Here is a 13403-nt window from a genome sequence, read left to right on the forward strand (position 1 = left end):
CTAATGATTTCTAAAAGCTTCTTGCTGGATTCTTTAGGTTTTTCTGTGTATACTATCATGTCATCTGCAAATAGGGAGAGTTTGACTTCTTCTCTTCCAGTCTGTATCCCTTTAATTCCTTGCTCCTGCCTGATTGCTATGGCAAGAACTTCCAACACTATGTTGAATAATGGTGCTAGTGGGCAGCCCTGTCTAGTACCTGATCTAAGTGTAAATGCTTCCAGTTTTTCACCATTGAGTATGATGTTGACTGTAGGTTTGCTATATATAGACTCCACTATCTTCAGGAATTTTCCATCTATTCCATTGTTATAGTGTTTTGATCATAAAGGGATGTTGTATTTTATCAAAGGCTTTCTCTGCATCTATTGATATGACCATGTGGTTTTTGGTCTTGCTTTTGTTGATGTGGTAGATCACATTGATTGATTTATGTATATTAAACCAACATTGCATCCCTGGGATAAACCCCACTTGGTCATGATGAACAATCTTTTTGATATACTGCTGTATCCGGTCGGCTAGAATTTTGTTCAGTATTTTAGCATCTGTGTTCATCAGAGATATTGGTATGTAGTTTTCTTTTTTGGTTGTGTCCCTGTCTGCTTTTGGTATCAGAGTAATGTTGGCTTCATAGAAGCTGGCAGGGAGTATTCCAGTGTCTTCAATCTTCTGGAAGACTTTTAAAAGTAGAGGTATTAGTTCTTCTTTGAAGGTTTTGTAGAATTCATTTGTAAAACCATCTGGTCCAGGACTTTTATTTTGGGGGAGAGGGAGATTTTTGATAACTGTTTCAATTTAGTTAGCTGTGATGGGCCTGTTCATGTTATCCATTTCCTCTTTACTTAGTTTTGGAAGTTGGTAGGTATCTAGGAAATTGTCCATTTCTTCCAGGTTCTCTAGCTTGGTGGCATATAGTTGTTCATAGAAGCCTCGCATGATATGTTGAATTTCTGCAGTGTCTGTTGTGATATCTCCTCTTTCACTTAGTATCCGATTTATTTGGGTCTTCTCCCCTTTTTGTTTTGTGAGTCTGACTAAAAGTTTGTCAATTTTGTTCACTTTTTCGAAGAACCAACATTTACTTTCATTTATATTTTGTATGGTTTTCCTATTCTCAATGTTATTTTTTTCTGCCCTAACTTTAGTGATTTCTGTCCTTCTGGTTGCTTTAGGGATCCTTTGTTCTTCTTCTTCTTCTTCTAGGTTTTTAAGATGTACAATCAGGCTGTTTATTTGTGCTTTTTCTTGTTTCCTAATGTGTGCTTGTATGGCAATGAACTTCCCTCTCAGTACTGCCTTAGCTGTGTCCCAAATATTTTGATAGCTTGTGTCTTCATTTTCATTGAACTCTTGAAACATTTTGATTTCTTCCTTTATTTCCTCTTTGACCCAGAAGTTGTTAAGAAGTGTACTGTTGAGCTTCCACATTTTGGGTCTATTACTAATCTTTTGTTGATTGTTAAGTGTTAATTTAATTCTGCTGTCGTCTGAGAAGAATCTTGTGATGATTTCAGTGCTCTTGAATTTGCTGATGCTGTCTTTGTTGCCTAACATATGGTCTATCCTTGAGGATGACCCATGTGGATTTGAGTAAAATGTGTATTCCAGTTTCTTGGGATGAATAACTCTGAAAATGTCCAACAGTTCTAGTTTATCTATCTCTTCATTTAGCTCCCTTATGGCTTTATTAATTTTCTGCCTGGATGATCTGTCAAGTTGAGAGAGTGGGGTGTTGAAGTCCCCTACTATGACTGTGTTGCTGTTAATATATTGTTTACAGTAGATATTTGATGTATTTAGATGCCTTCTCATTGGGTGCATAGATGTTAATAATTGTTAAGTCCTCTTGATTGACTGATCCTCTGAGCATCAAGTAGTGTCCATTTCTATCTTTTTTAATCTTGTTTATTTTAAAGTCTATCATGTCAGATATGAGAACAGCTGTTCCTGCCCTTTTTCGTGGGCCATTGGCTTGTATGATAGTTTCCCATCCTTTCACTTTAAGTCTGTGTTTGTCTTGTTGAGTTAGATGGGTTTCCTGTAGACAGCATATTGTTGGGTTGTATTTTCTGATCCATCTTCCTACTCTGTGTCTTTTAATAGGTGAATTCAGGCCATTGACATTTATTGATATCAAAGATTGAAGATATTTTAACGCCATTCTTGTAGAGTTTTAGAGTGTTCTGATATATGTCCTATTTATGATGGTCTGACTGTTTATAGAAGACCTTTCAGAACTTCTTTCAGGGCAGGCTTGGTGATAGTTGATTCCTTCAACTGTTGCTTGTCTGAGAAGTTTTGATGCCTCCATCTAGTCTGAATGACAGTCTAGCAGGATATAGTATTCTTGGTTGAAAGCCTTTCTCACTATTGTTGGGTAGGACAGAGAGAAATGGAGGGAGGAAGAAAAGATAAGACAGGGGGAGAGAAAGACAGACACCTGCAGACCTGCTTCACTGCTTGTAAAGTGACTCCCCTGCAGGTGGGGAGCAGGGAGCTCAAACCGGGATCCTTATGTAGGTCCTTTCGCTTTGCGCCACGTGGGCTTAACCTGCTGCGCTCCTGTCCGACTCCCTCAGGGGCATTTTTTTAAAGAAATTTTTTATTTATGTATTTATGCCCTTTTGTTGCCTTTATTTTATTGTTGTAGTTATTATTGTTGTTGTTGTTGTTGGATAGGACAAAGAGAAATGGAGAGAGGAGGGCAAGACAGAGGGGGAGAGAAAGATAGACACCTGCAGACCTGCTTCACTACTTATGAAGTAACTCCCCTGCAGTTGGGGACCCAGGGGCTCAAACCGGGATTCTTACGCCTTTCTTTGCGCTTTGCGCCACATGAGCTTAACCTGCTGCACTACCACCCGACTCCCGGCATTTTTTTTGTGTGTGTGTGTGATTATACTTTGCGTTCCCTGCTGCCTAGAACAACTACATTCTTTCACAGTCTCTCTGTTTTTCTTTTCCTCTCAGGATGGGTTGAAAAACCCCACTGAGAGGGGATTTGTAGATTCACAGGACAGATGAGAACATCACAGCAACAATAAATTCAATTTATTGTTCAATAAACAGCAACCAGAGTAGGCAGACTTCATCTCCAGGCACCATTTCATTCCTCTGACAGCCTTGCTAAGCGCTGTCACATCATGTGGGATAAAGAAAGACCCTGAGGGGCATTGTGAGCAAGTGACTTGTCTGAGACCCCACAGCTGGTGTGAGCAGATCTGGTCCTCAAGCAGATCTGGTCCTCAAGCCAGACATCATGACTGAGTTTGCAGAACTTTTTCAACTAATCATATAAAGATCTCTCCAGGGCCAGATGGTGATGCACCTGGTTGAGCGCACATGTTACAGTGTGCAAGGATCCAGGTTCAAGCCCCTGGTCCCCACCTGAAGGGGGAAAGCTTTGCAAGTGGTGAAACAGGACTGCTAAAGGTCTCTCTCCCTCTCTCTCTCTCTCTCTCTCTCTCTCTCTTTCTCTCTTCCTTTCTATCTGTCCCCTCTTCTCAGTTTCTGGCTGTTTCTATACAATAAATAAAGATAATAGAAAATAAAAGGGGGTCGGGCGGTGGTGCAGTGGGTTAAGTGCATGTGGTGCAAAGCGCAGGGACCGGCATAAGGATCCCGGTTCGAGCCCCCAGCTCCCCACCTGCAGGGTAGTTGCTTCACAGACAGTGAAGTAGGTCTGCAGGTGTCTATCTTTCTCTCCCCCCTCTGTCTTCCCCTCCTCTCTCCATTTCTCTCTGTCCTATCCAACAATGAATAGTGTCAACAATGGCAATAATAATAACCACAACGAGGCTGCAACAACAAGGGCAACAAAAGGGGGAAAAAATAGCCTCCAGGAGCGGTGGATTCATGGTGCGGGCACCAAGCCCAGCAATAACCCTGGAGGGAAAAAAAAGAAAAAAGAAAAAAAGAAATTAAGAAAATAACATGAAGACTTTGTGTAGAGAGCTGCCAGGTATTTTTGAGACAAGCTCACCCCTTGACATGTTAAATTGTCCTCATCAGAGGCCTTGAGGGAGGGGTGTCCGGCCAGCCTTCAAGGCAGGAGATTCCTCCCGGTGTACTGCTCCCTCTCAGCCCAGCAGCACTGGAGACAGGAAGCTGGAGGTAGAGGTCACTGTAGCAGGTCACTGGCTTGGTCCACAGTGGCTGTCAGGATGGACTGAGGAAGACGTAGCAGCTCCTCTTAGTTGTAAAGGTGCCGGTCACATTTGATTAATACTCCCTCTCCCCACCCCACCACCCCAAAAAGAGCAAAGGGCATGTGTCACTTCACAAACTTTGGCTGAATGCACAACTGGGAAATAAAGCCTTGGGAATGGTGGTTCCTGCCCGAGGGTGCTCTCTCTGAGTGTGAAGAGAGAGAGAGAGTGTGAAGAGATAGGGCTGGTGCGGGGGTGCGGGGTGGTTGTGGAGCCCAGGTGCAGCCAGGGGGACTTCCAACGACACAGGGTGCCTGTCAAGGCTTTCACAGTATTCGGGGAGTTGCATTTGCTTTCTGTTGTTCTTCATACAGCGTGGGAGATCAAACCCAGGGGCTCTCCCAGCACCTGAACACTGAGCCACCTCTCCAACCGGAGTTTTTGATTATTTTTAAAATTTCCTTTTTAACACTTATTAGATAGAGACAGAAACTGAGAGGTGAGGGAGATAGAGAGGGAAAGAAACAGACAGCTAGCTGCAGCCCTACTTCATGAAGCCTCACTCATGAAGCTTTCCCCCTACAGGTGGGGGTGAAGGGCTTGAACCCTGGTCCTTGTTCACTGTCATGTGTGTGCTTATCCAGGTGCACCATGGCCTGGCCTCAGTCCTAGGAAAGTCTAAGGGATTTGGAACGTCTGTCAAAAACTTGAGTTCAAAGACAGACTACTACGAGGAACCTGGGATAGAGGCGTGTGTGTGTGTGTGTGTGTGTGTGTGTGTGTGTGTGTGTGTTTGGGGGTTGGGGTGTGTGGGGGTGTGAGTGGGTGTGGGGAGGTATAATGTGTGTGGGGGTGTGCTTGTGTGTGTGGGGTGTGTGTCTGTGAAAGTGTGTGTGAGTGTATGGGTATGAGTGTGTGTGAGAAAATGTGTGTAGGTGAGTGAATATGAATGTGTGTGGGGGTGAGTGTGTGTGTGTATGGTGTGAGTGGGTGTGTGTGAGTGGGTGTGTGTGGTTGTATGTGGGTGTGGGTGTGTAGGGAGTATGTGTGGGTGTGTGTATGTGGTGGGGTGTGTGGGTGTGTGTGTGGATGTGTGGGGGGTATGAGTGTGGGGTGTGTGTGTGGGTATGTGGTGTGAGTGTGTGTGTTTGTGCTGATATTTTGTTGCTTCACACATGCCCTTCCCATGAGGCTGTTGTGAGAGCTGTAGAAGTGCCCAGGGCAGTGTGCCAGCCAGTGAGGTAGACCAGGGCAGGTTATGGAGGCATCTCCCATCCAAGGAGATCCGAGGAGCTTCGAGAGCCAGCATCCCCTTTCTCTCCCCTCTCCTTTCCCGCCAGCCTTGGCCAGAAGTTAGGCAACTGGGACGAGTATGAGATGTCCATCACCCCAGGCAGACAGCAGGCAGAAACCGTAACTCCCAGCTCCTCTCCACATGAGGCATGGATGCCCTGATAAGTGTCTGGAGGCTTCCTGGAGGTCTTGAAACTGTGCCCCTTGACTCCTGTCTTTGTTGTCATTGTCGTCATGGGGCTTCACCATTCTAAGCTGAGTTTTTCAAGTAGAGACAGACATGAAGATGTCACAACACTGGAACTCCCTTCAGTCATTAGGAGCTGGGCTCAAACCTAAAACTCAGGCTCCTCACAAAACAAACGCGCTATGCAAGTGAGCTGTCTTACTGTCAGCCCTGCACGTGCCCTTTTGGGCTGCCAGGAATCCGCTGGCTGTGTCCCCAGAGCCCCAACAGCCAGTCCCGGAAAGATGACCTGTGGTCGCCTCACCTTGCTGTAGGTGGTAACAGCTCTTCTCTGGTTTCTTTCTCCTGCCTACAGATCACAGCTTGGTTTTGCGAAGTCCTGATGGAAACTGGGTGGCCCTCAAGGATGACGCCCTGGGCCCCTCTCGCCTGCTGGCCAAACCAAAGACTGGCACTTTCCAGGCGCTGGAAGCAGCCTCCCGTGTGGTGTCTGCCTATGAGGAGATAGGCTCCGACAGCGAGGGGGACTTTGACTGGAGCGAGGCCTTGAGCACACTGTGCCCCCAGCCCCGGGGCCCACCCAGGCACCTCCAGCCTCTCCCCGCGCAGGCCCAGGGCTTGGACCAGGGGCCCTCAGCTGCCTCAGCCTCCTCTGTGCTCTCTCCTAACCCAGAGGCCATGTGCTCTGACTCGGAAACGTCCTCAGCAAGCTCTTCCCGAGAAGCCAGTCACCGGGCCAGGCTCTCCTGGCTGCAGAGGAAGGCCCCCAGGAACCCCTCCGCTGAGAAGATGCACCTTCAAGCAGAGCTGGATGTGAACTTCAATCCTCAGCCAGGCAGCAGGGAGACTTCAGATAGCAGTGAGCCCGAGGAGGCCCCCGACAGCCCAGACCGGCGGGCCAGAAGGTGGAGGAGGGCCCGAGGGGGCACGGCTGAGCCAGGAGAGGAGTTGGCTTCCCCCGACGCCCATCCACTGGAGTTGGACCCACGTCAGGTAACAGAGCTGGATTTGTGCACATGTGTGTGCATATACACACACACTTTCCCATAAGTGGCACAGGGATATGTACCAGGTTTAGGGGGCTGGGTGCTGGTACACCCTGTTAAGCGCACATAGTACTAAGTAGGAGGGCCTGTGCAAGGATCCCAGTTTGAGGTCCCGACTCCCCACCTGCAGGGGCGAAAGTTTCGCAAGCAGTGAAGCAGGTCCTCAGGTGTCTCTTTCTCGCTTTCTGCCTCCCCTCCCTCTCTCAGTTTCTCTCTGCCAATAAAACGGGGAAAACATAATGGCCTTCAGGAGTAATAGATTTGTAGTGCCGGCACCAAGCACCAGCCATAACCCTGGAGGCAAAAAAAAAAAAAAAAGAAAAAGAGTTGTAGGTTTAGAATAGCAGGCCCTAATTCACATGTGGTTTAACTGAGTGACTGAGACTGGCCATAGCAGCTCTCTGGGGCTTCACATCTCTCTCTCTGGCGGTGAAAGCTCAGAAATGAGGATGGTTTCACCAAGTCTGGTCCCCAGGACAGCACCACCTGTGAGCTTGTCAGAAGTATATGTTTTACACCTAAGAAAACAAAGCAAGCTGATACTATTTATTATTATTATTATTTTTTTTTTTTTTTGCTTGAAAATAAGAGGAAATTTTAGGTCATCCAAAAACCCTGGAAGTGCTTATAGTCTGACTGCTGGATGGGAACAAACGATAGCATCTCATATGTATATCATTACCTTCTCTTAGTAGAAATCTAAGATAATTTTATCACCTATTCTTAGTAGAATAAATATAATTAGCGCCATGTTTTAACCTATTAGAACCCAGAAGAGGGGGCGGGGAATGCAGGTTCTCTGACCTTGCCCCGACCTGCTGAGTCAGAAACTCTAGAGATGGGACCTAGGCCTGTCTTGTCAGCAGCTCTCTTGGTGACTCTACACATCAAAGTTGGAGGGCCTCTGGTCTGTGCCTCAGGACACAGGATGATACAGGACAGCTTTGCAACTGCTTGATACCTGTGAACGGGAGATACCTGGGAACCTACTTAAAAGAATGGCTCTGATGAGTGAATAAGATACTGTTATAAAAAAATACATAATGTTTATGGGTTAGAGAGATAGCTCAGTGGGCCAGATGGTAGCACACCTGGTTGAGCACACCCTGTTACAATGTGCAAGAACCCTGGTTTGAGCCCTCAGTGCCCGCCTGCAGAGGGAAAGCTTTTGGAGTGATGAAGCAGTGTTGTAGGTGTCTCTCTGTCTCTCTCCCTCTGTATCACTGTCTTCCCTCTCAATTTCTGGCTGTCTCTATCAAATAAATAAATGAAGGTAATACAGTAATTCAGAAAGAGAGGGTGAGATCACAAGGTTTGCCTGCTTGAAGCCATGGTGCCAACCCTGACATTACCATATGCCAGAGGTGAGCAGTGCTTTGGTCTTTCCCTACCAGGAATGTAAATAATATTTTTTAAAACATAATGAAGAACTGGCACATCACTCAGGCTCAGTCAGTCTGATCTCAGTAAGGTAAATCAGGGCAGTTTACTCTGTGAATCCACCTCACGCCCCTTCTCAGGTCCTCAGTAGCTTGGTCCACATAAGTCAATTCTTTTTTTTTTTTTTTTTGAGGGGGATTAATGGTTTATAGTAAATACAGCTCTTGATACATGGGTAAAACTTCTCAATTTTCTGCAAAACACTCTCACCTCCAGGCTGGGTCCTTCTCCACCATCAGTGCTTCAGGACCTGACAGCCCCCCCCCGGAGGCCTTTGATCTGGTGCAGTACACCAAGTCTTTTGTTCTCCTTTCTCAACTGTTTACTTATTTGGGGGGATTAATGGTTTACAGTCAACAGTAAAATACGATAGTTGTACATGCATAACATTTCCCACTTTTCCACATAACAATACAACTCCCACTAGGCCCTCTGTCAGCCTTTTTGGTCCTGTACTCCGCCCCCCCCCCCCCAAACCCACCCCAGAATCTTTTCCTTTGGTGCAATACACCAACTCCAGTCCACGTTCTGCTTAGTGTTTTCCTTTCTGCTCTTGTTTTTCAACTTCTGTCTGAGTGAGATCATCCCACATTCATCCTTCTCTGTCTGACTTACCTCCCTTAACATGATTTCTTCAAGCCCCATCCAAGACTAGGTGAAACCACCAGTTTTAATAGCTGACTGGGAATCGTTTCTTGAGAAGGTACTGGATTCTGTTGCTCCCATGACTGTGGACCTGACCTGGCTGTCCTGGAGAAGCCACACCACGTTCTGCAACTTCCTGGCCTAAGGTTCTGTATGCATTCTCAGTGGGAGCCGTGCCCAAAGCAATTACCGAATTAAGAATCTGGATGTAGGTGGTTTATATAGGGGGAAATTCCAAGGATTCCAAGAGTAAGAAGGGCCTCCTATGATGCAATTACAGTTAACTGAGGCTCCATGCCACCTCGATGCCTTTGAGAGTGTGTGAGACTCAGCTGAGAGTTCTCTCACCCAGGGACAAGGGCACATAGCCTGTCTTCCCACTGTGGCAGTGTCTCCTTCTTCCCACTAGGTGGCAGTGGTGTTGCACTTACAGAGACTGCAGCTCCTAAGCCCTCCAGACCTTCCCTTCTATTGATATTTGCCTTCTGTTGATATTGATATTGGGGGCAGTTGAAAGGAAGACGGGGAGAGCAAGAGAGGGAGGGGAGGGGGGGGAAGAGAAGGAAAGGGTCGAGGGAGGGAGGAGAGGAGGGGATAAGATGGAAAACTTCACCTTTTAGTTTTTATGATGTGACTAGCAATTAAATTGACATAAGGTTAGTAGAAAAAGTTAATTTTATGTTTTAAAATTATGAGACTTAAAAGCCTGTTATTTAAGACTTCTGTAGCAGGGGTCAGGTGGAAGCAGGTTAAGCACTACCAGCTCAAGGATCCTGGTTCAAGCCCCACCCCCACCTGCAGGGGAGTCACTTTACAAGTGGTAAAGCAGGTCTGCAGGTATCTCTCTGTCTCGCCCCGGCTGTCTTCCCCTCCTTTCTCCATTTCTCTCCGTCCTATCCAACAATGATGAGATCAATAACAATAATAACTACAACAACAATAAAAAAACAAGGGCAACAAAAGAGAAAATAAATAATAAAAAATTAAACTGAAAACTACTTCTGTAGCATCCTGAGCTGGAGAGAAGGGATTCGGGGTGCAGGGCATCATGGGAAGACAAATCCAGGGAAGAAGGTGTCTAGTACACAGACAGTCTGCCTGCCCTGCCAACAGATAAGTGCCCCAATGTAAGGTGTCCTTTCTGGCAATATTGCCTCCCCCATCCTGGTTCTTGCAGGCAGTTAAGGAGGAAGCAGAAAGTTGGTACCACACCTGCTGGATCTTTCTTGACCTCAGCTCCAAATAATCTGTATGCCAAGTGACACATTTTGGGGTGCCGCACTCCGCTCTCCTCTGATGTTTGCACACATCTTAGCTATGTGGATCCCAGAATATATAATTCCTCAGATCATAGTGTGAGTCCCCGTCGTCAAAGGGCTGCGGCTAGAGTGTGTTCACTACACACTTAGTATATTTAGAGATCTTAATTCTGCTCCTTGAACAATTTAAACCCAGTGTCAGTTTGATCACCTTACAAAGCTGAAACATTACTCGGGCTAAAGAAAATATTTATACTCCATGCTATGGTCGAGACAGTTAAGAGAACTGGAAGTAATAAATCTGTTCCCCTTGACATGTTACATTAATAGGGATTTACGAGATTATAAAGTAATAGGATTATGATTTCACACCTTTTCCACCATGGAAGGTCTGTGCCCAACTCCCAGTCCCCCACCCCCAGATAACCGCTATAGTTTTCCACGATATGAATATATAGGTTAGCATTTTGTTCATTTCAAGTCCATGCGTTCAGTTCTCTAAACTCCACATATAAGTGAAATCATCTTGTAGTTGTCTTTTACCTAAAGGCCAAATATATACAAATGTAGACAGACAGCTGAAGGAATACTACTTGACCCATATCTGCAACCCAATGAAGGGACTGGGGATCTGGAGCTCTGGTGATGGCAATGGTGTGGAGTTGTCCCCCTGTTATCTTGTAACTTTGTAAATCGGTATTAAATCAGTATCAAAAGAAATCTAACTCTGTCGGTGTGTGTGTGCTTTAGCAAAATACAGGTTCACGCTCCATAGCCTTACATCTCTTCCTCAGTACAGTATGTGACCCAGGTGGCAGCTACATAGGGGCACACAGAGCACCTGAGAACGTGTCCACCACAGTGGTGCAAACAGAAGAGAACACGGTCATTCCCAGGTGCAAGCAATAAAGATACATTGCCTGCAGAGGAGCTTCAAGCACTAATAAAGCCATTAACAGCCAGCCTTGTTATTATCATCTTGCACTTCCCTGCTGGGGAGAGCTGTTCCCAAGGTCCCACCCAAGCTCCTCTTGCCACTGTTTCATGCAGGGAGGGATAAGCAGTAGTTCCCACCCCACGATGGTGGATACTTACAGCACTGTAAAACCACAGAGAATATCGTAGTGCAAATCTCTTTCTACAAGTACAAGAAGAACTGCTGACTTGAAGGGCATATGGAGCTTTGATCTCAATGAGCACTTCGCCAGATTAAGCTCTCAAAACCTTCCTGCGTTTTCCACAGCCTTCACCCTAAATGAGTGTTTTTTTTTTTTTTTTCTCATATTGTCATCAATACTTAGTGTTGTCAGTCTGTTAAATTGTTGCCCACTGTATGGGGGGTGGGGGAGTATTTCTTCATGAACATTTTCATGGTTACTAAGGCAGAGCATTTCTTCCTTTTTAAAGCTATCTGCATTTTCCCTTCTGTGAAAACCATATTTTAATACTACCTCTATTATTTTGTTGGTCCATCTTTTAATTTTTTAATTTAAAAACAATTTATTAGTTATTTAATATTGATTTATAAAATTGTAGCATAATGAGTAGTATAATTCCATACAGTTGCCACCATCAGAGTGCTGCGTCTCATCCTCTGTACTGGAGACTGCAGTAGTTCTCCCAAGGTCATTAATAATTTTTAAATTCAACAATCATTTCTATTCATGCTCCTTTGACGAGAACTAGACATTGCCTACAGCTTTCCCTTATATTTACTTTTCTGTAGAGTTTAGTATGTCTTGAAGAGTTGCTTCCTTTTTCCTAAGCCTTGTTCCCAAACCTTCATTAGAGAGGCATTGTCATTCTATCCTCTAGTTCTTATAGTCTGTCCTCTGCATGATCTGTTCTTTTAAGTTTTCCAAGCTGGCAGGAACTTCATTCATTGTACTCCTTACACCCCGTATCTCTGTTTGGAATTTTTCCTTCAAATCTTCAGTCATTTGGATGACATATCCCTTGAGGTTTTGTTGCTCTTTATTTGATCTTGAACCCAAATGTCTGGGATAAATGGAGGATTTCTAATTTCTGCAAATAGCCTTATAATAAATCTCCTAAATTCTTTCTCTGCTAAGTCATCCAGCTCTGCATTATTATGGATTTATACTATAGTTTGTTTTCTCTAGGGAATCCCATGTTGTCTTTACAAAGTAGTTCCCTACAGCTTTTCTGTTTGCTCATCTAGAATAGCTTTTATTGTTTACCAGAAGGTAGAACTGTTGCTATAGTGATGGAACTTTCCTTTGTTGTTAAGATGTGGTGAGGAGGGAGGGAGGGAGATAGAGAAACACAGTTCCTTAGCATCTGGTCTTTACCCAAGGAAGGTATGAGGAGTGAAGCAGGTTTTGCAGCCTGACACCCCCCCCCCCCCCCCCCCCCCGCAGTATAATCAACATGACATAGCCCTCCTCTCCTACTTCTCAACAGGACAATCTTACTTTCCTTAACAATGGGCACAAGAAACCATTCACTCCTGCCTATGGCATCTCTCATCCAAACAGTTTCCCCTGGATTTAGGAGGTTTGGCCGGACTACTGGGCTCTTTTGCTTTTTGTTTTTTTTTTCATGGCTTCCTTTTGTGTTCCAGAGGTGAGTCCTTGTGGGCAGTTCATTATGTTGGCACCTCAAGAGAAGTTCCCTGTGGCTGAGGTTTAAAAGCCCACAGCCTTTCCTCTATCTCTGCGTAGTACCACTGAATGCTGACAACTGCAATGACACCTTCAGCCCTAAAGTACTAACTTATTCCCCCTCCTCTGACCACAGTTCACATTCACCCACCTTCAAAGGTGGGCAACCAGGCAAACTCAGCTGTGTTCTGGGGTGTGTGTGTGTGTGTGTGTGTGTGTGTGTGTGTGTGTGTGTGTGTGTGTGTGGTTTACTCTTCTTATATAATTGTTCTAGAACATCATATGCTTGTAATTCATTCCCCATACTTTCACCTCCAGAACTATCTGAAAAGACTTTAAATACAAGGTTATAAAATTGTCTGTAGTTTGTAGATCTTTTATTTTGTATTTAGCACTCTACTTATCAGTGCTTTGTTTTTCTGCATGATATGGACTAATACCTAAACTTATTCTTTTAATCAAGCATTTGCCACCAAACTATTATTGAAATATGCATCCTTTATCTGTTGACTACAGATAACATAAAAACTCACACTCCTAATTTAAGCCGTCTTGGCAGATACATCTCTATTTTGATAATTTTTACTAAGTGAAAGTGTGAACTTATAGATTATAGTTGACAGTGAAATACTGGAAGCAAACACAGAAAAGATGGCAGCAGTTTACAGTAGGGCACAGGCTGTTGATAATTAATATATATTAACCTTCTATTTCCATGAGCCCAATGTTTTCATCAGTATTAGTCTATTGATTCAAAA

General features: G+C 44.8%; 1 protein-coding gene across 5 annotated transcripts in view; it reads left to right on the forward strand.

The window, feature by feature from the left end:
• The window catches only part of MYRIP (myosin VIIA and Rab interacting protein), a 347454-nt gene that overhangs the window by 256901 nt on the left and 77150 nt on the right, over positions 1–13403 (forward strand). For all 5 annotated transcript variants that reach the window (XM_060180352.1, XM_060180354.1, XM_007517826.3 and 2 more), the window contains exon 10: positions 5987–6624. In XM_060180352.1, coding sequence (XP_060036335.1) covers positions 5987–6624 — 638 coding nt within the window. The remainder of the gene's footprint in view (positions 1–5986; positions 6625–13403) is intronic.

Source organism: Erinaceus europaeus, chromosome 21, assembly GCF_950295315.1.
Source record: "Erinaceus europaeus chromosome 21, mEriEur2.1, whole genome shotgun sequence".
NCBI classification, from domain to species: Eukaryota; Metazoa; Chordata; class Mammalia; order Eulipotyphla; family Erinaceidae; genus Erinaceus; species Erinaceus europaeus.